Below are 26,549 nucleotides of genomic sequence, written 5' to 3' on the forward strand. Positions count from 1 at the left end.
TTCATGGAATCAGTGCTAGAAAAAAGGATAAGCTTCACAAAGATTTAAAGTCTCTAACTTTTATCAAGAAGGATGTCCATGACTAAGGAACTTGCCGGCAGTCATAAATAGTGTAACTACTAATGAAGTTCAGTTTAAGACGAGCCTAAGGGATTTATTGGTGCCAACGCTTTCTATTCTATTGAAGACTTTCTTGGTAGAACCAACAGATGGGTGTATGTCAATAACAAATCAAATAACGTATCACACACAATCTGACTTATGTACAAGTTCAGTGTAGTAACGCGATCACTGTAAATAAGTGTTGTAACTTTATTTTTCTGTTTGATGTTGCATGGCTACAATAACCTAAGAATTATCATATGTACCTCATTCTTTAGCACTTTGTAAATGAAAATATGATAAGGATTTTTTTTACTTATTCCACATCCATGAGGACCATTCCACTTGCGTCTGTGAAGGTATAGTAGCATATTTGTTTTTCTTTGTAAATTTTTATCATGTATTCTTGTTTTCTGACATGTTCTAATTACTGGAGGATTCCTTCAATGTGGATCCATTGGAACAAAAAGTACATCTAATCTTATTTATGGAATTAGCTTCTAGGGTACTGCACCTAAGGTAAATGAAGTGTTTGTTCAGCAGAAGTGACCAATAAGAATATTATCTAAAGTAAATAACAGCACATGTTACAGAAGATTTTTCAAGAATCTTACCCTCACTTTCCACTACATTTATTCCTTAATGCTTATCGTTGCTGATAATAACAATCAGTTTCAACTGATGTGTGATAAACACAGTCACAATAGAAGACACAAAAAATTATTATGTAGACTTGCCCTCCTTCTCCAGGGTTCAGAATGGAATTATGTACTCTAGTGAGATGATGGTCGACAGTCTCTCATCTGGAACCCGACAAAAAATTTGAAACCCCTATCAATTCAACAGAAAATTAAAAACGTGTCTCACGAGCCACTCTCTCAATAAATTACCTGCATAAGTAGATTCAGAGATTCGAAAGTCGAGAGTTGAGTTCATTGAAGGAGACGCTCATGTCACTATGAATGAAATTGTAATAAAGTAGTAGAATGGGAGGGATATTGGTACCATAAATACGACTGCAGACCATTAGGAGGCTTGTGCCGTATTGATGTATATGTAGACCGTTAGACAAAAATCTATAAGGTAGTAACATCAGCTGATTTAGATCTCCATTGCAGTTCTGAAGAAATCAGTTTGTCCCTTTATTTGGCAGTGTTAAGTGATCATTTCGCAGAATCACTTGTAAATCAACTAATTCTGTTATAATAATAAACTTCTGTAATGCTATTTGTTCTTTTGTTTGTGAGGCACTAGCAGGAATAAGTGATAATAGGTTGAGGACGCTAGATATATTCTGAGATTTAACAAGAGCATTTGACTGTGTGGACCATGAAATACTTTTGCGTAAATCAGAAAAAAGGTTGAAAATGGTTCACTTTATATATGGAAAGTAGGGAGCAGACAGCTGTCCTCCATTATCAACAAACGGAAAAGAGATCTGAAGTAGACTGACGTCATTTAAAGTGCAGGGTTCCACAAGGTTCTGTTCCAAGTCCATTGGTTTTCTTGATGTATGTTAACAATCTGTCATTAAACATGACAGATGATTTTTAAAAAGTCTGTCTTTATACAATATAATTCTAAAAGCTGTGGAATGAAATATAAATTTGCTACTTGATAGGTTGATATAATATAAATCTGCTAGTTGATAGATTGGTTAGTATTATCAACAAGTAGCTTTCAGAGAACAGATTAATGTTTAACTGCCAAAAAACGTAATAATTATAACTGCTGACACAGAACTCTTGTAAAATCGAAATTTTAATGTACAAAGGCGGTCAAACAGTCAGACAGATCGACAATTTTAATTTCTTAGTACTTACGGTAGATGAAAGCTTTCTTAGATGTGTTACATTCAACATCTTGTGCAGGAACTAAATGACTCTACCTTCACTATAAGAATAAGATCCACTGCCTCTGACACTGACACACAAACACTTGCTTACTTTGCTTGCTTTCACTCTGTGATCTCCTGTGATACCATTTCTTGGGTTTCTCCAAGGATATTCTTAGCCCAGGAAGAGAGGTAAGGCTGATCTGTGGTGTCAGTTCACAAACTATATTTAGGACACCGCTCAGGTGTCTCGCAATTCAAGCTCTGCCATACATGTACTGAACTACATCATGGGATTTCTTGTTGACAAAACTGATCCATTCAGAACAAAGTGCAACATTCAGTGAAAACTAAAGAAAAGATGATTTTCACTTGGGTAAAACGTTCTTAAGCATTACACAAAAAATGTGCACTATTCAGCAATCCGATTTAAGTTGAAAGTTTCCTTTGTGACACGCTTCCTCTATGCTATACAGGAATTCCTCACAGTAGTTGACAACTATTCTCTGTAATGTGTTTTATTTGCACACTTTCTCACGATTTATTCCTGTTTTATTACTTCCTTAGTTCTCATGTTTAGAAAATTTTTAATCAGCTTTTTCTCAGCTATGTCCTGACATCTTCCATGACCAAGTATCTTTGTCTCGCATAGTCCCAAGGCACTATATGTGTGTGTGTGTGTGTGTGTGTGTGTGTGTGTGTGTGTGTGTGTGTGTGTGTTTGTGTGTGTGTCTGTGTATAAAGCAGAGTGTATCTGTGATTGTTCGTATATCCAAGATCTCCTTCCAAACCCCTGGATGGACTTCAACCAAATTTGGCACAGAAACAGCAGGTCTCACCAGTATCGGCACTGTGGGATTTATAACCTCCAAGCTCCGATAGGAAAGGAGGCTGCAGATTCCTTGACTTGCACCATCGGGTGGTGGGTTTCCGGGTTCCGCTTAACAGGTCAGGAGTCCACTACACACAGGAGGCGGCTACACAGGTAGCGGGGGCTGTGTGGAAGGGACTGGGCGGTTTTTAGGTTGGAGGGTCACAGGGAACCACAGAAGGGACGTCCGTCTAAAAATGGGCAGGTAAAACACAGTAAGGTAGTTGTAGAAACGATTGGTATTGTAGTTGTAAATTCTCGTGGCTGTGTTGGGAAATAACCAGAGCTCCAAGCCCCAATAGAAAGCACTGAAGCTCAAATAGTTGTAGATACAGAGAGCTGGCTAAAGCCGGAAATAAGTTCAACCGAAATTTTTTCAAACGATCTAACAGTGTTCGGAAAGGACAGATTAAATACAGTTGGTGGTGGAGTATTTATTGTTGTCAGAGGTAGTTTGCCTTGTAGCGAGATTGAAGTAGATAGTTCGTGCGAAATAGTATGGGTAAAGGTTATACCTGACAATCGGACTAAACAATTAACTGAATCGTTTTACCGACCCCCCGACTCAGAAGATATAGTTGCTGAACAGTTCAAAGAAACCTTGAATCTCATTTCAAATAAGTGCCCCACTCATACAATTATTGTCGGTGGTGACTAATCTACCCTCGATATGCTGCCGGCGGCAGGCATAAAACGTCATCCGAAATTATACTGAATGCTTTCTCAGAAAATTATTTTGAACAATTAGTTCATGAGCCCACTCGAAGCGTAAATGGTTGCGAAAGCATACTTGATCTTTTAGCAACAAATAATCCTTGACAAATAGTGAGTATTGTGATGAATACAGGGATTACCGACCACAAGGCAGTTGTGCTAGGCTGAATACCATAAGACCTACAACCATCAAAATCAAACGCAACGTATATCTATATAAAAAAGCTGATAAAAATGCTCTTAACGCCTTTTTAAGAGACAGTCTTTACCCTTCTTATCTGATCATGTAAGTGTAGAAAAGTTGTGGAATGTTTCCAAAGAGATAGTATCGACAGCAATTCAGAGACATATACCGCATAAATTAATAAGTGATGGTACTGATCCCCCATGGTACACAAAACGGGTCAGATCGTTGTTGCAGAAGCAACGAAAAAAGCATGCCAAATTTAAAAGAACGCAAAATCCCCAAGATTGGCAAAGTTTTACAGAATTTCGAAATATGACGCATACTTCCATGCGAGATGCTTTTAATAATTTCCACAACGAAATTCTGTCTCGAAATCTGGCAGAAAATCCAAAGAGATTCTGGTCATACATAAAGCACACCAGTGGCAAGACGCAGTCAATACCTTCACTGCGCGATAACAACGGTGAAGTCACTGATGACAGTGCCACTAAAGCAGAGTGATTAAACATGGTTTTCCGAAACTCCGTCACCAAAGAAGACGATGTAAATATTCCTGAATTCCAATCAAGAACAACTGCCAAGATGAGAAGCATAGAAGTAGATATCCTCGGAGTAATGAAGCAGCTCAAGTCACTTAATAAAGGCGAGGCCTCCGGTCCAGATTGTATACCAGTCAGGTTCCTCTCAGAGTATGCTGACAAAATAGCTCCATATTTAGCAATTATGTACAATCACTCGCTCACAGAAAGATCAGTATTTAAAGACTGGAAAATTTCTCAAGTCACACCAATACTCAAAAAGGGAAGTACGAGTAATCCGCTGAATTACAGGCCTATATCACTAACGTCGATTTGCAGTAGGGTTTTGGAACATATACTGTATTCGAACATTATGAAGTACCTTGAAGAAAACTATTTATTGACACATAGTCAGCACAGATTCAGAAAATATCGTTCTTGTTAAACACAACTAGCTCTTTATACTACATCTACATTTACATACATACTCCGCAATCCACCATACGGTGCGTGGCGGAGGGTACCTCGTACCACAACTAGCATCTTCTCTCCCTGTTCCACTCCCAAACAGAACGAGGGAAAAATGACTGCCTATACGCCTCTGTACGAGCCCTAATCTCTCTTATCTTATCTTTGTGGTCTTTCCGCGAAATGTAAGTTGGCGGCAGTAAAATTGTACTGCAGTCAGGCTCAAATGCTAGTTCTCTAAATTTCCTCAGCAGCGATTCACGAAAAGAACGCCTCCTTTCCTCTAGAGACTCCCACCCTAGTTCCTGAAGCTTTTCCGTAACACTCGCGTGATGATCAAACCTACCAGTAACAAATCTAGCAGCCCGCCTCTGAATTGCTTCTATGTCCTCCCTCAACCCTACCTGATAGGGATCCCAAAAGCTCGAGCAGTACTCAAGAATAGGTCGTATTAGTGTTTTATAAGCGGTCTCCTTCACAGATGAACCACATCTTCCCAAAATTCTACCAACGAACCGAAGACGACTATCCGCCTTCCTCACAACTGCCATTACATACTTGTTCCACTTCATATCGCTCTGCAATGTTACGCCCAAATATTTAATCGACGTGACTGCGTCAAGCGCTACACTACTAATGGAGTAATCAAACGTTACAGGATTCTTTTTCCTATTCATCTGCATTAATTCATATTTATCTATATTTAGAGTTAGCTGCCATTCTTTACATCAATCACAAATTCTTTCAATGCTACAGTCACTCAACGACGACACCTTCCCGTACACCACAGCATCATCAGCAAACAGCCGCACATTGCTATCCACCCTATCCAAAAGATCATTTATGTAGATAGAAAACAACAGCGGACCTACCACGCTTCCCTGGGGCACTCATGAAGTAATAAGTGCTATCGACAGGGAATGTCGAATTGATTCCATATTTTTAGATTTCCAGAAGGCTTTCGACACCGTTCCTCACAAGCGTATTCTAACCAAACTGGGTGCCTAGGGAGTATCGCCTCAGTTGTGCGACTTGATTCGTGATTTCCAGTCAGAAAGGTCACAGTTCGTAGTAATAGACGGAAAGACATCGAGTAAAACAGAAGTAATATCATGCGTTCCCCAAGGAAGTGTTATGGGCCCTCTATTGTTCCTGGTCTGTATTAACGACATAGGAGACAATCTGAGTAGATTGTTTGCGGATGATGCTGTCATTTACCGTCTTGTAAACTCATCAGGTGATCAAAACGACTTGAAAAATGATTTACATCAGATATCTGTATGGTGCGAAAAGTGGCAATTGACCCTGAATAAGGAAAAGTGTGAATTAGATTTAAAAACAGCCGACCCGTTGCACAGGATAAAGTAATCTTTACCTAGGTTTCGATAAGTTTAAACCTATCTTCTTCAGAAGTTGCTTATGCGCTCTCCAGCTTCCATGTACTGAATTTTATTTATCTGACAAACCCTACTCTTAGGGCAATATCTGATTTTGACTAATGGAGCTACGGAGACGTTTGTAAAAATGGCAACGACGTGTTATTCCATGTTAATATAATAGTGCCGACTTCTGAAGAAGATAGGTTTAAACTTATCGAAACCTAGGTAAAGATTACTTTATCCTGTGCAACGGGTCGGCTGTTTTTAAATCTAATTACGTGGAACCGTTGCTGTTACGCAGCTATGTTTAAAATAATGAAAAGTGTGAAGTTATTCTCATGAGTACTAAAAAAAATCAGCTAAATTTCGATTACGCGATCAGTCATACAAATCTGAAGGCTGTAAATTCAACTAAATGCTTAGGGATTACAATGACAAATAACCTAAATTGGAACGGTCACATAGATAATATTGTGGGTAGAGCAAGCCAAAGACTGCGATTCACTGGCAGAACACTTAGAAGGTGCAACAGGTCTACTAAAGAGACTGCTTGCACCACGCTTGTCCGCCCTATTCTGGAGTATTGCTGTGCGGTGTGGGATCCGCATAAAGTGGCACTGACGGATGACATCGAAAGAGTACAAAGAAGGGCAGCTTGTTTTATATTATCGCCAAATAGGGGAAATAGTGCCACAGACATGATACGTGAATTGGAGTGGCAATCATTAAAACGAAGGCGTTTTTCGTTGCTACGGGATCTTCTCATGAAATTTCAGTCACCAGTTTTCTACTCCGATTGCGAAAACATTCTTTTGGCACCCACCTACACAGGGAGAAATGATCATCACGATACAATAAGAGAAATCAGGGCTCGCACAGAAAAATTTAAGTGCTCTTTTTTCCCGCGTGCCGTTCGAACGGTAGAGAGACAGCTTGAAGGTGGTTCATTGAACAGCAGAGTAATCATGTAGATGTAGATGTAGATACTGGCATAAACATGTTTTTCCAGCACTGGAATATAGGCTACCATACACAACAGGCATCGGCCTGGCAAAACAACTTCCTCCACTGGGCATCCTACATGATGGCCAAGAAACAATTTTCCAGGCCCTGACACGCAGGTTGTCCTTTACGACAGGCTATTGTGTTGGAGTACTGTCAGGCTGCTTTATCGACCTGCTTTTCATGGTGGCCTGTACATTAGGGACACATAAATGATTTTCACTCCACTATTGTGCAGTCTGCCATCCCTGACTGGAGTGTTGTGAAAGCAGTATTGGCCTACTTTATTGAATTGCATTGCAGGAGCTAAACATGCCAATAATCATGGTTGGGAACAGATTGAGATGGATAGAGGGGATGGATGCAGTGGACACAGCGAGAGGGAGGAGGCAGTGGACAGAGAGAGGGGATGAGGGGGAGATGCTTGAGGCCGGTGGAAGGTGTAGAAGGGTAATAAGCACATGGAAAAGGAAGTGGTGGAGGTGGAGATGGAAAGAGAGAGGGATAGGAACGTATGGTCAGTGGAAGAGGGTGGGAGATACGACTGGAGGGGGCAGAGGCTATGGACAAATAGTGGGGGAAGAGGGGATGAAAATACAGGGAGAGAGGGGAGGAAGAGGTGGTTAGACAGAGGGAGAAAGCGGTGAACACAGAGAAGGGGAGGAGGAGCCATGTTCAGTATATGTATAGGTGGGTGAAGCTGCGAGGTAAAGGTTAGTCAATTAATAAAATTGTCTAATAATTATAGCCTAACGAAATAAAAATTGAAATGACGTAACAGTTCTATACAGACTATTACAGAGGTCTTGTCGTAATGGGGAACAAATATTGTGTCATGGGATGGACATGATCAGCCAAAATGGTCACATAACCCTTGGCATTAATGCAGCCTTGCGGAGTAACCATGGGGCCCATGAAATGTCACGATGTATCTTCCCAAGTCATTACCGAACATCTGACATGTGTCAGTCTTAGGGCGCAAATTCGACCACTATTTGGGAATATGGATAAACAAGACGCATCCGACCAAATGACATACCCCCATTGCACCATCCAGTTTTCATGACCTCGGCACCGCGTTTTCCTGTTACGAGCAACCCCCATGTCTGCTACATTTCCGAACTGGGGCAAAAACTTGATAGTAGCGCCCCTTCACTCATTTGAAACAGTACGTTAAAAATTTAAAAAAAAATTTCAAAACTATGTTCATTTTGTAGTATATATCTTTCTGAAGAGTTTGATACATAAAATATATGTATTCGAGGAAATGTAAGACATTTTATTTGGACTTAAATGTATCAAAGTGCAGTGCCACACCTCATCACACAGCATTCTTCTATCGCATGTCACTGTATTCGTTCTGTGGAATTCAAACGTGTATATTTTGTAATGCAAGCCATCAAACATATATTCAGGACAGTGGAAATTAAAAAGCGCTGTGGTGCCTCTGCTGCTTCCATTTCGCCGGTTTGACATCCTAACCCCCTTTAAAAAAGCTCAAGATTAATAATGGGTTAGATTATTTGTGACCAGGAGAATACGAACTCTCTAGAAACTTTGCACCTTTTATTTTCTACTAGCTAATAGCTGTCTCTTTTGTGTGACATAAAATTAAATACAGGAAACATAAAACAAATGAAACAAGAGACAAGCCAGTAAGTACACATTTCTTCAATCCTTAGGTCCCAGCATTTTTTGCTCTCTAATCTTGCTGCAGCTTTACATGATGTGCTTTCCTTTCTGCAACAGAATCTAATACCTCATCAAAGTTCGTCAAACGTTTTGCTACATAAAAAATCAAGATGTTGTCTAATACTGAAACGAATAGTACCCAAGACTGGTGTGGCTTCTCGGTTTGATTATGTCCCTTTTGTCACTGTCTGCTAGATAAAACGAAAAATGCCTTTCTGTTATTGCAGCAATTGTAGCACTTGCCAAATAAGCGAGACTGTTTTGGCACAAATTGTCGCTTTTATCTACCTCATTTACATAGATATCACGATAGAATATAATTCACGAAGTACAAATATCAAATGCCTATTAGGCCTACTACAAGCAAAACTTTTATATTAGTAAATAGTTTCACATTTCGTTCATACGCTCCGGTTTCTCAAGCATGGGGTCAATAAGAAGTAGTACGAAATTTTCGTATAAAATTGAAATCGTCATATTCTGCCGTATAACTTGTGTAATGTCCCCATTCCTTCTCCTACCTTGTTCTAACAAACAATCTTGTCACCACTAATTCTGCAACTATTCCTGCCATTTCCAAAATTTATTCTCCGGTTAACTTCACTGACGCTGCCAGAATTACCAGTTTAGTTATCCCGCGTTTATTCTCCGGTTATGCGTTTTTACGTGCAAGTACAACGTATTTTCCGCGCTATTCCGAGAACAGAACTTTAGCGGCTTCTAACTGAGCACTGTACGACTGGCCCTTAGTAGTGTAGCGATTTGGCAACACATTTTCTGCCAAAATTCCATTTTCTTGGATTCACTGAGACGATTAATATGTAATCTTTCTTACCTGTTGTTCCTGTCGGTCGTTTATTTCCACTCTGGTGGTCTGAATATATGAATCTCGCTACCGGTAGTAATTATAACAACGCCGATCATTTGCGCACCTAATCAAACACATAAACAAACAGCGATTGGCACTCACCCTTTCGGGCTTGTTCAGCTCAGCTCATAGCCCCGCCCCTTTTGTCTGCGGGAAAGTTTATTTCCCTGGCAGAAACATCACGTAGGAATACACTATGCACTCACTCGAAAATCAACTTCAGAAACCAATTTACAACGTATTCCAAAATGTTCAAAAACCAACAGGGATGCGTTTCAAAATCATAGGAATAATTGATGGACCAATGTGCGCTAGATGCCAGGCGCCTTGTGAAACAATGTTTTTTTTTTGTTTTTTTCTCGAATAACATGAATCTGGTGGCCTCTGAAATTGCCACCCGGGGCAGATACCCCAGTTTGCTCTCCCCCCCCCCCCCCCCCCCTACCACTAGATCCGGGCCTGGTTACGAGCATTCGCATCACTGACGTGTGTGGATTTGGAATTCCAGCTCACCATGCAGTTCCCAGCTCGTGGAGCTCTTTTCGTGTTGTTTTGGTGCTGACAGGGTTCACGAGTGCGAATTCAGTAATACTGTAACTTTTGCAGCTGCCATCCTCTTCAGTGACCGTCCGTTATGATCACTGAAAACACATCTTCATCTGCATTGTATCTTAGTGGATGACGTTTTTCCGCTTTCTCTGTATGTGGTACACGTCTTCTATACGGTGGCTCTTGAAATCCGAAACACTTCGGCTACCTTGGTTACGGCAGCGTCAACAATTTTCCCACGCTTGAATTCAGTTAGCTCCGACATAATGCACACACAGCTACACAGAACATTGTTATGATAACGACATGGTTCTGGGCGCTTTAGTCCGGAACCGCGCTGCTCTTACGGTCGCAGGTTCGAATCCTCCCTCTGGCATGGATGTGTGTGATGTCCTTAGGTTGGTTAGGTTCTAGGGGACTGATGACCTCAGATGTTGAGTCCCATAGTGCTCAGAGCCATTTGAATCATTTTACACTACTGGCCATTAAAATTGGTACACCACGAAGATGACGTGCTACAGACGCGAAATTTAACCGACAGGGAGGAGATGCTGTGATATGCAAATGATTAGCTTTTCAGAGCATTCACACAAGGTTGGCGCCGGTGGCGACACCTACAACGTGCTGGCATGGGGAAAGTTTCCAACCGATTTCTCATACACAAACAGCAGTTGACCGGCGTTGCCTGGTGAAACGTTGTTGTGATGCCTCTTGTAAGGAGAACAAATGCGTACCATCACGTTTCCGACTTTGATAAAGGTCGGATTGTAGCCTATAGTGATTGCGGTTTATCGTATGGCAATATTGCTGCTCGTGTTGGTCGAGATCCAATGACTATTACCAGAATATGGAATCGGTGGGTTCAGGAGGGTAATACAGAGCGCCGTGCTGGATCCCAATGGCCTCGTATCATTAGTAGTCGAGATGACAGGCATCTTATCCACATGGCTGTAACGGAACGTACAGCCACGTCTCGATCCCTGAGTCAACAGATGGGGACGTTTGCAAAACAACAACCATCTGCACGAACGGTTCGACTACGTTTGCAGCAGCATGGACTCTCAGCTCGGAGACCATGGCTGCAGTTACCCTTGACGTGCATCACAGACAGGAGCGCTTGCGATGGTGAACTCAACGACGAATCTGGGTGCACGAATGGCAAAACGGCATTTTTTCCGATGAATCCAGGTTCTGTTTACAGCATCATGATGGTCGCCTCCGTGTTTGGCGACATCGCAGTGAACGCACATTGGAAGCGTGTATTCCTCATCGCCATACTGGCGTATCACCCCGCGTGATGGTATGGGGTACCATTGGTTACACGTCTCGGTCACCTCTTGTTCGCATAGACGGCACTTTGAACTGTGGACGTTACATTTCAGATGTGTTACGACCCGTGGCTCTACCCTTCATTCGATCCCTCCGAAACTCTACATTTCAGCAGGATAATGCACGACCGCATGTTGCAGGTCCTGTACGGGCCTTTCTGGATACATAAAATGTTCGACTGCTGCCCTGGCCAGCACATTCTCCACATCTCTCATCAATTGAAAATGTCTGGTCAATGGTGGCCGAGCAACTGGCTCCTCACAATACGACAGTCATTACTGTTGATGAAGTGTGGTATCGTGTTGAAGCTGCATGGGCAGCTGTACCTGTACACGCCATCCAAGCTCTGTTTGACTCAATGCCCAGGCGTATCAAGGCTTTTATTACGGCCAGAGGTGATTGTTGTGGGTACTGATTTCTCAGGATCTATGCATCCAAATTGGGTGAAAATGTAATCACATGTCAGTTCTAGTATAATATATTTGTCCAATGAATACCCGTTTATTATCTGCATTTCTTCTTGGTATAGCAATTTTAATGGCCAGTTGTGTATTTTAACGATAGACACTTGCAGTGTATTGAGGACATTGCACAGGTGCCGTTCGTGGTCAGATACACCAGCGCGACCTGCAGGGGTTCGCTAGCATCTGCATTTATGTTCAAGCATACATTTCCTGCACTGTTTCCATATTTTTGTCCGACCCCTGTACAGGTCTTTAAGTTGACAGGAATAGACGAGTAACAGTTTATCCTTATGAACAGGAACCACCACTGTGTCCATTACCGTGAAGGATGTCAATGACACACCGCCCGAGTTTACAAAGGACGAGTGGGTTGTTGAGGTGGACGAGACGGACGCAGAGAGCCTGCCGCAGAAGCCCATCTTGACCGTCACTGCGCGGGACAAGGACGAGGACGGCGCCTTCCAGTACGCGGTGAGCTGCCACCGGTCTTTGAGTTGCGTGTCGCTTGGCTTGCATTGCGTATAACATAACAAGTGAACAACCGTTTTTCCAGGTGGTCGACGACAGTGGCTACGGAGCGGATAGGTTCGCACTTGTGACGAACAGTGACGGAACCGGGTCTCTAAAAATCATCAAACCTCTAGATTATGAAGATGCCTACAGGAACGTCCTCAGATTCAAAATCCAGGTCACTGACAAGGTAAGTTACTAACACCTCCCGATACGTAAAAGCAAATAGTCTCTGTGTCTCCAAAACGTACTGACAAGGCAACCTCCCCATCGCACCCCCCTCAGATTTAGTTATAAGTTGGCACAGTGGATAGGTCTCGAGCCGGCCGATGTGGCCGAGCGGTTCTAGGCGCTACAGTCTGGAACCGCGCGACCGCTAAGGCCGCAGGTTCGAATCCTGCCTCGGGCATGGATGTGTGTGATGTCCTTAGGTTAGTTAGGTTTAACTAGTTCTAAGTTCTAGGGGACTGATGATCTCAGAAGTTAAGTCCCATAGTGCTCAGAGCCAATTGAACCATTTTGATAGGGCTTGAAAAACTGAACACAGATCAATCGAGAAAACAGGAAGAAGTTGTGTGGAACTATGAAACAAATAAACAAAATATACAAACTGAGTAGTCCATGCGCAAGACAGGCAACATCAAGGATAGCGTCAGCTCAGGAACTCCGTGGTCCCGTGGTTAGCATGAGCAGCTGCGGAACGAGAGGTCCTTGGTTCAAATCTTCCCTCGAGTGAGAAGTTTACTTTCTTCAATTTCGGAAAGTTATGGTCTGTCTGTTCGTTCATTGACGTCTCTGTTCACTGTTATAAGTTTAGTGTCTGTGTTTTGCGCCAGCTCCGCAAAACCGTGCGATTAGTAGACGAAAGGACGTGCCTCTCGAATGGGAACCGAAAACATTTGATCGCAAGGTCATAGGTCAACCGATTCCTCCACAGGAAATCACGTCTGATGTTTTCTATACGACACTGGTGACGGCATGTGCGTCACATGACAGGAATATGTTGTCGAACCACCAAACTTGTACACTTGGTGAATGGGTAAAAAGATTCTTCTACCTTGCCCGATTTAGGTTTTCTTGTGGATGTGATAATCACTCCCAAAAAAGTGATGAAAACATAAGAGTTTGTCACATAAACTGCAACACATGAATGCCACAGTTTCACAGTCACACAGTTTTCCCTGTGCTCTCTCAAAACATATGTTTTTAACGTTTTCAAATTTTTCCGTGTGTAGAGCGTCAAATCCTGCATATGTCCAAGCAAATCTGAACACGTCCTGGAATTTTGGAGAGCGAAGTTGATTGTACAAAAAATTAAACTTTTCACTCGAGATAAGATTTGAACCAAGGACATCTCGTTCCGCAGCTGCTCCTTGATGTTGCCTATCTTGCGCATGGAGTACTCAGTTTGTATATTTTGCTTATTTTTTTCATAGTTCCACACAACTTCTTCCTGTTTTCTCGATTGATCTGTGTTCAGTTTTTCAAGGCCTATCCACTGTGCCAACTTATAACTAAATCTGAGGGGGGTGCGATGGGGAGGTTCCCTTGTGAGAGTACATTCGTTGTTGCACACGCAACAGTCTTTAGAGATTGTATCGCGTCGTTAATGCCAGAAAATGAAGAGTGTAATAAAGGGTGTCCCAAAAAGAATGACCCGATTTTAAATAGAATTATTTATTAGGAAGAAGAGCTTAACACCAACAGATTGCTTACTAAATTACTCGGAAAAGACAGAAGTTTATAAAAATCCATCATAAATGTTCAATATGTCCTCCACTGGCTGCACGGATGACATCTAGCCGATAGCCGAATTCATCTCAAACTGAGCGTAAGGTGTCTTGTCACTGAAGCTACAGCAGCTGATATTCTGATTTTTAGTTCATCAATATCACGAGGTAAGGGAGGGATGTAAACACATTGTTTAACAAATCCCCACAGGAAGAAATCACATTGTGTTAAGTCAGGGGACCTAGGACGCCAAGAGTGTAAAGCCTGGCCTCGCGGTCCTGTACGCCCTATCCAACGTTGAGACACGTTGGCATTGAGGAAACTGCGCACGTTGTTGTGCCAGTGCGGTGGTGCTCCATCTTGCTGATAGATGAAATTGTCAGATTCAAGCTGTATGAATAACCAGTTACATAGCAATGCAAGATATGATTGTTTTCTTCCTCAAAAAAGTAGGGTCCATTAACCTTGCTTTGTGAAACAGCACAAAAAGCATTCACTCTTGCTGAATCACGTTCGTGTTCAATTGTTTGATGAGGATTTTGGAGCCCCCATATACGCACGTTATGATGGTGAACCTTGCCGCTAATATGGAAAGTAGCCTCATCGCTGAATATCAACCGTGACATAAAAGTTTCATCTTCCATGTCCTCTAGAATAGCACTGCTAAAGTCCATTCGCTTCACTTCTCAGTATCTCGAAGGGCTTGTACCAGTTGTAATCGGTACGGGTTGAGGGCTAAACGACGCCGTAACACACGCCACAATGTCATGCGTGGTAACGCAAGTTCTCGGCTGGCATGACACGTAGACTTGTGGGGGCTACGCTCAAATGCTCGTCGTATTTGTTCCACTGTTTGTTCAGGAATGCATAGCCGGCCAGGACTTTTGCCTTTACAGAGGCACCCTGTTTCTTCAAACTGTTTATACCACCGTCAAATGTTCTTTGGTGATGGTGGTTTAGCACGAAGTCCAATATGAAACGCCCGCTGAACTGCGATCACTGATTGAGTACGACTAAATTCAATAACACAACACGTCCTCTGTTGCGTGGACGCCATACTGCGCGAGACTGGCTGCACGCTCAAGATCAGCGCTCCTAGCGACATCTAGAGGATTTTTTCTGAAACTCTAGATCATGCCGATTTCGTCTAGCGCTGTTCAGTTACCTAGTTTGTCTCAATATTATTACAAGTTAATATCGGGTCATTCTTTCTGGGAAACCCTGTACTTTTCGCTTATACTGACACATTTCTTCAAAGCTATATGAATGATAAAAGTTCAGAATTCTTCACTTTGAATCAGAATGATTCTGTCCGCCCCAGTAATGAAGACACTGCAAGTGACGTCAGAAACGCACTTGTCACATTTCCCGCGGTTCATCACAGAATTTGCAAAAAGTGTCTAACAATATACTTCTAAAAATTATATCAGTATAGCAGACTCCGGTGCATGTTAGTAACCACACACAGTAATGTTCTTACTGAAAGTGGTGAGTAACAATTTGAATAGCAAATATGCTACTCACAGAGTCTAATGTCCTATGTGCAACTTTCTTATAGTTTTCACATATAAAAACAGTAGCGCATTAATGTAAATAAATAAAAACTGCAACATACAAAAATGAAATAACAAATGAAAGAGCAACTCCAACAGCTTTCCTTACAAGAGTTTAATGTGAGCATCATTCGTCACTCATCGAGTCGATAGGCGAGATCTTCTTAAACACTGATCAGGGTGTCTGGAGTAGTTTTAGCGACAATGATGTTTCTAATGTCGGGTCGATCAGCTACTAACGGAGGCGCATACGCATGATCCTTTATGAACTCAAAGGTAAACATGGAATGGCGTCAGATCGTGTGTGAACGTGGAAGTCATGCAAAACAAGCTCTTTCATCCGTCTCTTTGCGACCAGGCCAGCGGTCGGGTACAACGACATTTAACCAATAGCCTACTGAGTTATTCCAGTGTGGCGGCTCATCGTCTTGCTGGCAAACAAAGTTTGCGGTTCAGCTTCTTACAACTGAGGAAGAGTCATAGTCCTACCGCATCAAGGTAAGAAACACCAGTTACAGTTTCTTCGCCGAAAAATAAAAGACCATAAACGTTCCTCCCGGATAAGGCACAAAAAACTTTCGATTTAAAGGAGTCTTGTTGCAGCTGTACCATCTCGTGGGGACTGCTGACCCCCAGGATGCATACATTAGGTGGGTTCACATCTGCAGTTAAATGAAATGTCGCCGGCCGGAGTGGCCGTGCGGTTCTAGGCGCTACAGTTTGGAGCCGAGCGACCGCTACGGTCGCAGGTTCAAATCCTGCCTCGGGCATGGATGTGTGTGATGTCCTTAGGTTAGTTAGGTTTAATTAGTTCTAAGTTCAAGGCGATTGATGACCTCAGAAGTTAAGTCGCATAGTGCTCAGAGCCATTTGAACCATTTACATGAAATGTCGATTCATCACTGAAGACGACATGATCTTCAGTGTCAAGCATTAACGTATTGTTTGTGAAAGTCGTAAATAATTGTAGTCAGGAGGCTTTAGGGCCTGTAAGTACTGCAAGCGATAAGGACGCAGTTGTAAGCGTCTCCTTAAAAGCCTCCACAAAGACATCACTGGAACTGCTAATTCACGATTAGCCTACCGCCTGAAAGACTTTCACTTCTTCAAAACTTTCTTCAATCACCCTTGCTCGTTCCGTACTCTTCCCTTTGCGCACAGCTATACAAACAAAATTGTTTGAGTTGCTCTTTCATTTCATGTGTTATTTATAATTGTAAGTTGAATGTAATAAATGCTAAGAAGCCTTAAAACCCATATATTCATTTTGAAACACCCTGTATATGGCCAGAATGAGATTTTCACTCTGCAGCGGCGTGTGCGCTGATATGAAACTTCGTGGCAGATTAAAACTGTGTGCCGGACCGAGACTCGAACTCAGGATCTTTGCCTTTCGCGGGCAAATGCTCTTCCAGGAGTGCTAGTTCTGCAAGGCTCGCAGAAGAGCTTCTGTGAAGTTTGGAAAGTAGGAGACGCTACTTTCCAAACTTCACAGAAGCTCTTCTGCGAGCCTTGCAGAACTAGCTGACCTCCATGGTAGAGCACTTTGCCCGCGAAAGGCAAAGATCAGAGTTCGAGTCTTGGTCCAGGCACACACTTTTAATCTGCCACGAAGTTTCACCCTGTATATGAACAAACGCAATCAAGTGGTGTTCTTCATATACTCCGCTGTTGCACAATGTTTCGCCATTGAGAGTAGATATTTTTTTCCAGTCTTCCATGTTGTCTGATGCGGCTCGCCAGGTCGTCCTCTTCATCTCAAAATGGCACTGAACCAAATTGTGATCGATTATTTGTTGGATGTGTTGCAATCTTTATCTTCTCCTAAAGGTTTTGTCCTGTTGCGCTCCTAGTAGTACTATGAATGTTACTCCTGAATGTCTTGTTCAAAACCTTCCATTAGAAGGAAGGAATTCAGGGTTTTCCGTCGACAAAGTGCTGATAAGAAGAAAAGGGAATAAATTAGAACACCCTCTTTTCAAAATAAACATCCCCTCACTGTTCTTAGTGTTTTAGGAATATCAAGCTACACATGCATCTGAATGCCCAGACGGGGATTTGAATCAAATGTCTACGAATACGAGTGTAGTACATTAACGCCCGAGACACTTCGCTCCGCCCTTCTGTTGGCTGGCTAATTTTGTAAGCATTTTTTTATATCATTCTGTACACTCATCTAATCGATGAATACGTGAGACTCGCTTCGTGTGTACAACCTATAGAAAATGCACTAGCTCACCAAAAGTAGCCGAACACCCTTCGTACTGCGGAATCAACCAATACATGCGACGAGAGGCAGACCCGCTAGTATAAAAGGATGCGAGGAGCATTGTCTAGTCAGTAGAGAAAAAGAAACAGCAGAATGAGTCGACCAGCAGAGCACAGTGCCATTGAAGGTCGCCTAGTCAGTCGCTGGCTGTCACTTAGCAACATACCCACCAGGGATATTTTAACCCTACTGAAACTGCCCACGTAGACTGTTGATGATGTGATTGTGAAGTGGAAATGTGAAGGAACAACCACAGCTAAACCAAGACCAGACAGACTTCAGGTACCGTCGAGCACTGCAAAGGGTGGTTGTGACAAATCGCATCAAATCAGCAGAAGGGATCACTCGTGGGTCCCAAAGTACAGCAGTGCAGCTGGCACAATGACTGTGAGTAGGGCATTAAAAAAAGAATGGGTATAATGATCGAGCAGCTTCTCACAAGCGACACATTTCTGAAGTCAATGCTAAGCGAAGCTTGAGATGGAGTAAAGAGCGTCACTTGCCATCATGTGCAATGCCAACAGCGAAGCACAGATCAGTTTGTGTTACTGTACGGAAGTGTTTGTCGTAGTCAGGACGTTGTCCTCTTATTGCGCTTAAGGGGGAACGTTGATGAAATTGACCAAAAATGTCAATTTTCGATTCATTTTTTATTTGTTAGTACAACTCATGGACAATAATGTCCCAAAGTTTCAATGTTCAAATCGCATCCGAAGTGACTGAAAAATAATTAAAAGTGTGACGTGACCTCCCTGCAACACCTATGTTTTGAAGCAGCACTTCCATACCAGCTCAGTGAACAACTTTCAACCAAACGTGTGCGGGATACATATAGAAGGCCGTGATACATACTCTCTGGTTTTATAGACCATCTTTGACTCTGTTCCGTATCTTAACAAACAATAACAAACTAGCTGCATCGTTTATGACGAAGCAATTCTTTTTCTGCCTTGTGATACTGACGGAGATTTATACAAGTGTTAGATTCTTTCTTCATTCAGTTACGCCACGATCACAAAGAGTGTATAAAAAACTGGATAAACGTCGGGAGGATGAAGGTATTAGAAAGAATGGGCTTCAAGATAGGAAATTTTACTCAAGACATCCTGAGAAAAACAGATTTACAACACTTCTCTGCAGCTGAAAAGTCAGTTGAAGACCTGGTAGACAGACAACAAGAAACCAGAAAAGAAGCCTTGAAGGGAAAGACGACCTAGAGTACAAATGTGGTGCCTTCTGAAGAAGTGACATAAGGAAAAAAGTTAGGTTGAACTTTAAATTGCGTTTCCTGAAAATTTTGTTTTTTAAAGTTTATGTACCTTTTCCTCAGATTCTATGAATGCTAGAATTATGAAATTTTGTACACATATTTCTGTAAACCGAACAAACGTAGTATCAAGAGAAAATTTTGAAATTCTGATTGCAAGCTGAGATACGGGGCAAAGGGCTTTGAATTTTGCATGAATTTAAAATTGTACTTGTGGAATTATAATTAAAAAATTATGAAAATTCTCCTATTTGACCTATTCCAAAACCTCATGAGGGAAGCTTACAAAATATAAAGAGATGAAACAGAGAAAATGGTTCAAATGGCTCTGAGCACTATGGTACTTAACATCTGAGGTCATCAGTCCATTACAACTTATAACTACTTAAACCTAACTAACTTAAGGACATCATACACATCCATGCCAGAGGCAGGATTCGAACCTGCGACCGCAGCGGTCGCACGGTTCCAGACTGAAGCGCCAAGAACCGTTCGGCCACACTGGCCGACGATGAAAAAGAGAAAGTTTCGTAGAAATCTCTTGAATACTTTCTGAGAAAAAGGAACATACATTTTTTTTAATAAAACTTCAAATTTCATTAAAAAACGTTGAATATATATAATCATAGGATTTTATATGTAAATGTGTTACTTTCATGCAAAGCGTGATACAAAATTTTGTTGCCATATCTCAAAAACTGTGATTTGGTGCATTTTTGAAATAGTGTGTGTTTTTCATCAACGTCCCCCCTTAACAAAGAGCTAAATACAGAAAGATATGAACATATTTTACAGCATTACAGAATTATGTACTGCAAAACGTAGCGGAACAGTTCGAAGGCAATGACTATATCAGTGTGTCAATGCACACTCTCGTAAAGCAGCATTTGTGAGCAATGGTTCGTGGACATCATTCCCGATACGGACTTGCCTGCCCAGATTACAACCTGAACTCACTGGAACGTTTTCAGGATGAATTAGAACGTAGACACTGCTCTAGATTGCTACGTTCTCTGATTTCGGCTCTTCAGGAAGAAGGGCTTCCATTCCTCCACAGACGTCATCACTCCTCACTGAATGTGTCCCCAGCGGAATCTAGGCCATCATGAAGTCCATGAGGGGACACTCCCCATATTAATGTCCACTAACGGATGCCCATATGCTTTTCCTCAGATACTTTATTAGCTGTATGACTTCTGAGGTAACGGGCTCGTTGTGGCGCCCTGGAAATATTATACGTTCGGAATTGGGGCGGCTGCCGCACAGGACGCTCGTCAAAGCCGGGGCCCGGCAGCAAACACATGGTGGCAAACGTTAGCCGGACGAGAGGGGCAGCCCCAGCGCACGGTCCAGCCGCGTGGCTGGCAATTCTGCTGTGACGAGGACGGTGCTTTGTGTCGACGAAGGAGATGTCTATGCCGGGAGTGCCAAAGATGGCGGACTTTGTGAAACCTTAATGGCAGACATTTCACAGTTCGTATACAAACTAATAGTAGCCAGATTAATCATGATACCTCAAAAAGAAACATGTACATTACTATTATTTGCACAACGATTCTGATGGTGTAATCAGATTTTCGATATCTGTATTAGTTTAAAGTTTAGTATCTGACGGTAAATCATACAAGTAACACTCAGCAACGAATTTCCAAAATATAAACGCTTCACCCGATTTTGTCGATCGCTATGTCTTTAGAAATCTATTAGTGTAAACCTAAATTTGTATGAATTACGGGCATGTAACTTAAATAGTACAGGAGTTATTGGAGGTCAAAGTGTCAGGCCATAAGTACTCCACAGGTACACGAAAAACGGTAGCAGCATGCTTATAAATACGAGGTGCGGCTAGAAAAAAACCGGACTGATGCAGGAAAAAACATTTATTTACAATTTCATTTTATCTCCTTCAATGTACTCTCCTCCTCGGTCTCTACACCGCTCCATACGAATTTTCCACTGTTCATAGCAATGCTGCAGATCATTTTCGGTAAGTCCATACATTACTTCCGTCGCTTTTTCTTTTACTGCTTCAACAGTTTCAAATCCAGTTCCTTTCAAAGCTGATTTGACTTTAGGGAAAATAAAAAAGTCACAGGGGGCCAAATCAGGTGAGTAGGGTGGATGATCTAAGATGGGAATGTTGTGTTTTGCCAAAAACGTCTTCACTGACAACGCACTGTGAGCTGGGGCATTGTCTTGGTGAAGGATCCATGACTTTTTTCTCCACAAATCGTTCCGTTTTCTCCGTACTCGCTCACGTAGGGTAGCCAGGACGCTAATGTAGTAATGCTGATTCACTGTTTGTCCCTCTGGTACCCAATCAATGTGCACAATCCCTTTGATGTCAAAAAAAACAATCATCATTGCCTTGAATTTCGATTTTGACATTCGTGCTTTTTTTTTGTCGTGGAGAACCAGGAGTTTTCCAATGCATCGATTGGCGTTTAGTTTCGGGATCGTAAGTAAAAAACCACGATTCATCGCAGGTAATAACATTTTGTAAGAAGGTGAGATCACTTTCAATGTTTTCCAGGATGTCAGAACAAATCATTCTTCGGCGTTCCTTCTGTTCAATTGTGAGACTCTTTGGAACCATTTTTGAACACACTTTGTTCATGTTGAAACTTTCATGAAGAATCTGCCTAACACTTTCCTTGTCAACTCCTGTTAACTCAGACACTGCTCTGATTGTTAAACGGCGATCTTGTCGAACAAGTTTACCGATTTTTTCAATGTTTGCATCAGTTTTTGCTGACAATGGTCTGCCAGTGCGAGTGTCATCACTGGTGTCTTCGCGGCCAACTTTAAATCGTTTAAACCACTGAAACACTTGTGTTCGCGATAAACAATCATCGCCGTACACTTGTAACATTACAAACGTTTCACTTGCAGATTTTCCTAGTTTGAAACAAAATTTGATGTTAACACGCTGTTCTTTCTGTACACTCAACATTTTCCGACGCACAGACAAAACGTCAACTACTTAAAACAGACGCCACGAGCAGACTGAGTGCAGGAGGCAGATGAAACTCGAGCAGTAGGCGGAGCGAGAGTCACGTGACAGGCCACGCGACTTTCAGCCTTATTGCATTCGTTTTATTGTTTCACCAGTACTAGTCCGGTTTTTTTCTAGCCACACCTCGTATATTTATTCATCTATGTCTTTGTTTATATCCGATATATACTATTCATGCAGCAATTGGTTAAATATTTACTGTGTTTTAGAAAGCACAGAGACATTAGGCTACTGGCCTACCATTTGTTGCTATTCCTTCGATATATGTTTATTTAATTTGTTTATGCATTTAATAATGTGCGTTAGAGCGTGTTTATGGTCCAGCCGTAGGAATATTTATTTAATTTCAAGTATTTAAATGTAAATCCAGTATTTAGAATATGTTTCATTATGTTTGTGACTGTGCGTTGGCATGAAGACATGGCGCGAGCGCTCTAGCCAATCACAGCGCTCGTGAATGGAGAGACTGGATAGAAGCGAGTTTCCGGAGAGGACACGAGGTAGCTCGGAGAAGGGCGGCATTTTTGGACGGTAGGGCACTGGACACGGGAGTGAGTGCTGGACGCGATCAGGACAGAGCGGCGGAAAGACTTGGAGAGTGTGGAGCGGTTTGCGCGTGGTCGCGGCAGATAGAAATACTTCGGAGTGCCGACTTGTGCACTTGTGAGATTTCCGTGGCTTCTACAGTGAAGACGTAGTGTGCGTTTAGAAGAATATCTCGCGAGCTATGTTGTTGTTCATAACTAATTACGTGAAGTAAGACTATTGTTTCCCTGTTATTCAACTTATATTTTAATTGCTGGACCATCGACACCAATAAGTGTTTTGCAGAAATGTACCGCATTCTCAAAAGTACTTCTACTATCGTACTCGTAATTTAAAGTCGCTGAGATAGTACCTGCAGATTTTATTTAATTGCAATCTTTCATTTATAAATTTATATGTTACATTCATAATTCTCAATTGCCGAGTGATAGAAACCTTCGACCATACGAATCATGTGTGTATTCTTATCGTATAATGTAGACTCAGCAGTATTTGGCCTGTAATGCGGAAACTACGTACCCCAGCCCCTAGACAACGAAACCAGCCAAAACTTTTAATATTGCAGCATTGATTCGGAGGGTGCGTAGTTATTTGAAAGCCCGCAGACTTCAGAAGCAACTTGAACGAAAGCGGAAAAAGGGTGTTAGGCACACTAATGTTCAATACACATAATTTAATCACCACTTAGAGTCAGCACCATTACTAGAACTGTTCGCTGATGATATATTGTCTACAGGAAAGAATGCGCAACAAGCTGGATACCCTGTATCATTTTTATGGGGTATTCACATAAGGTATTCCAACATATTAGAACACATAAGCCCTCGGTCACAAATATTAAGTCAAAATTGACCATGTTTCGACGCTACTATGAGCGTCGTCTTCGGAATTAAACTAACTGTTCTATAACATATTAGGTATACAATATATTAATAAAATTAAAGTTTGTACTGACTGGAAAAAAATGTAATACTAACAAGTCACATTTTAAAAAAATCTAATCCGGAAAGGCGACGTCATTAATAGTTGTAAATAAGATGGCTAGCCGCTAAGGGCTGCTCGTACTTGAGTGCACAAGGGTTGCAACAAGACTGAGGTGCCCACGTTAGAAAGTGTGGGCAAGTAAACATGGTGTTGCTACGAGCGCCATCTAGTAGCCGCAGAAACAACTAGGCTACTGTACATTCAAAATTAGACAGATGAAATTGTGATGCAGCTGATTCAGGCATAACGTAAGCACTAATAATAATAGGATGATGTTACATATTTATCTGCTTTAAACAGAAACACATTTTGTAACGTAAAAAAACGTCAGTTATGACATACAAGAAAACAGCAAAGATGTAACAGGAAAACAACATTTCGGTAAACTGCATGAGGAAATCTGAATCAAAGATCAAGCAATGGCTTTATACAGTCGAAAAAGTTTTTATTTCGCAGCTGCAGCTGTTCGTTGAGAACGAGGCCATCATGACGAGAGAGATGTTTCACAATCTCCAATTCCTCTAAAACATCTAACCTACGCCCTTTCTTTTCGGTATGCAGAATATTGCTATCGCCTATGGCTTTAGGCACGTGTCCAGTAATTAAGAGATGATCGGCAAAAGATGAATTTAGGGGACTGGTGCCGTTCTTTCTCAAAAGATGTTCTTTGTGTCTGACGGTGAAAGCACATCCAGTTTGCCCTATATAATAGGAGGAGCAGGTATCACAGATGATCTTATAAACGCCAGAACTTTTTGTAGGGGAGCGAATGAATTTCAAATTATGAATGAAGTTTCTCTTCAGATTATTGTTAGTAGAGAAGGCAACATTGCAGTTGTATTTGTTGCGAAGCATGCGCTGAATCTGATAGGAAATGGGTCCTATGAAAGGAATAGAAAAACGTTTTTTTGGGTTTATTTCAGTGCATGAGGTGTAGAGCGTGGTAGTTCTTGCAGTTTTCTTTTGCAGCACTTAAAAAAAAAACATTCAATAATTTGCGATGGAGCCTATTGGCAGATTCCTGTAGTAAGACACTGGGCTTGTACTCTGGAGGACACCGGTTAAAATTCTCCTCAGGACATCCAGATTTAGGTTTTAGTGATATTCCTAAATCATTTAACGCGAGTGCTGGTATAGTTTGTTCCCCATCCTTTTCTAATTCTCGTCCGCAGCCCGTGGTCTCGCGGTCGCGTTCTCGCTTCCCGAGCACGGGGTCCCGCGTTCGATTCCCGGCGGGGTCAGGGATTTTCACCTGCCTCGAGATGAGTGGGTGTTTGTGCTGTCTTCATCATTTCATCATCATTCACGAAAGTGGCGAGATTGGACTGAGCAAAGGTTGGGAATTTGTACGGGCGCTGATAACCGCGCAGTTGAGCGCCCCACGAACCAAAAATCATCATCATCGTTTCTAATTCGAACACGTACTCTATCTCTAAAGACTTTGACGTTTATGGGACGTTAAGCGCTAATCTTCCTTCGATCTTTCTTTTTGTGATAGATCCTTCACGATATGATTAATATATCTGAGAACTGTGCAATGTTTCTTCATTTGCTTGCAGAGAGACAACAACGCCACCGAGCCCTACCATACGGCGTACTCGTGGGTGACGGTGAAGGTGAGGGACGTGAATGACAACGTGCCGGTGTTTGCGAGGCACATGACGGAGGTCGCCGTAATGGAGGACGCCCAAGTGGGGACCAAAGTCGCCACCTTCAAAGCGACAGACCGCGATGGGGGCGGCAGCAGCAAGATATCCTACAGGATAGGCAACGACACGGACGCTGCCAGACACTTCAACATCAATGACAATGGCGAACTGCTCATTCGGAGACATCTGGACAGGGAGGAAATTCCGCGTCACAAGGTAAGCCACCTAGTCAGGATCACACAAGACAGATTCGCGCATGTGTCGAGGAATTAATAAGGAAAGTGTCTGAAAAGAGTCTGGGCTACGTAACACATGCTAGCAGCAATACAGGTGCCACTACAGTATACCGTATCTGTACACAAGGGTGAATAAAGTGGTTCTGGATGGAGTCGCAGCACACTTGCTGTTATGGTCTAGCACTGAAGTGGCGAGTAGTTACCTGCACAGTGGTCACTTTATATGCTGTTACAAGTCGAGTTAGTGTGCTGCACTTCATGTTTATCAGCATGTTGCTGGCTGGTTCAAATGGCTCTGAGCACTATGGGACTCAACTTCTGAGGCCATCAGTCCCCTAGAACTTAGAACTACTTAAACCTAACTAACCTAAGGACATCACACACATCCATGTCCGAGGCAGGATTCGAACCTGCGACCATAGCGGTCTCGCGGTTCCAGACTGTAGCGCCTAGAACCGCACGGCCACACAGGGGCGCCTAGCATGTTGCTGCAGTTGGCTCTGGAGGAGGCGGTTGTCCTCGAATCGAGGTACTCACTGTACACCCTCTGCATCATGGTGGTCTGCCCCCAGTAGCTGAGTGGTCAACGTGAAAGAATGTCAATCCTAAGGGCCCAGGTTCGATTTTCGGTTGGGTCGGAGATTTTCTGTGGTGTCACCGCCAGACACCACACTTGCTAGGCGGTAGTTTTAAATCGGCCGCGGTCCATTAGTACATGTCGGACCCGCGTGTCGCCACTGTGTGATCGCAGACCGAGCGCCACCACAAGGCAGGTCTCGAGATACGGACTAGCACTCGCCCCAGTTGTACG

At 42.4% G+C, this 26,549-nt stretch overlaps 1 protein-coding gene across 1 annotated transcript in view; it reads left to right on the top strand.

Annotated features, from left to right (window-relative positions):
* Window positions 1-26,549, top strand: part of LOC126474218 (putative neural-cadherin 2) — a 201,372-nt gene that overhangs the window by 149,931 nt on the left and 24,892 nt on the right. Inside the window, exons 7-9 of the mRNA XM_050101681.1 lie at window positions 12,276-12,448; window positions 12,531-12,677; window positions 25,413-25,718. Of these exons, the coding sequence (XP_049957638.1) occupies window positions 12,276-12,448; window positions 12,531-12,677; window positions 25,413-25,718 (626 nt within the window). The remainder of the gene's footprint in view (window positions 1-12,275; window positions 12,449-12,530; window positions 12,678-25,412; window positions 25,719-26,549) is intronic.

This window comes from Schistocerca serialis, chromosome 4 (assembly GCF_023864345.2).
Source record: "Schistocerca serialis cubense isolate TAMUIC-IGC-003099 chromosome 4, iqSchSeri2.2, whole genome shotgun sequence".
NCBI classification, from domain to species: domain Eukaryota; kingdom Metazoa; phylum Arthropoda; class Insecta; order Orthoptera; family Acrididae; genus Schistocerca; species Schistocerca serialis.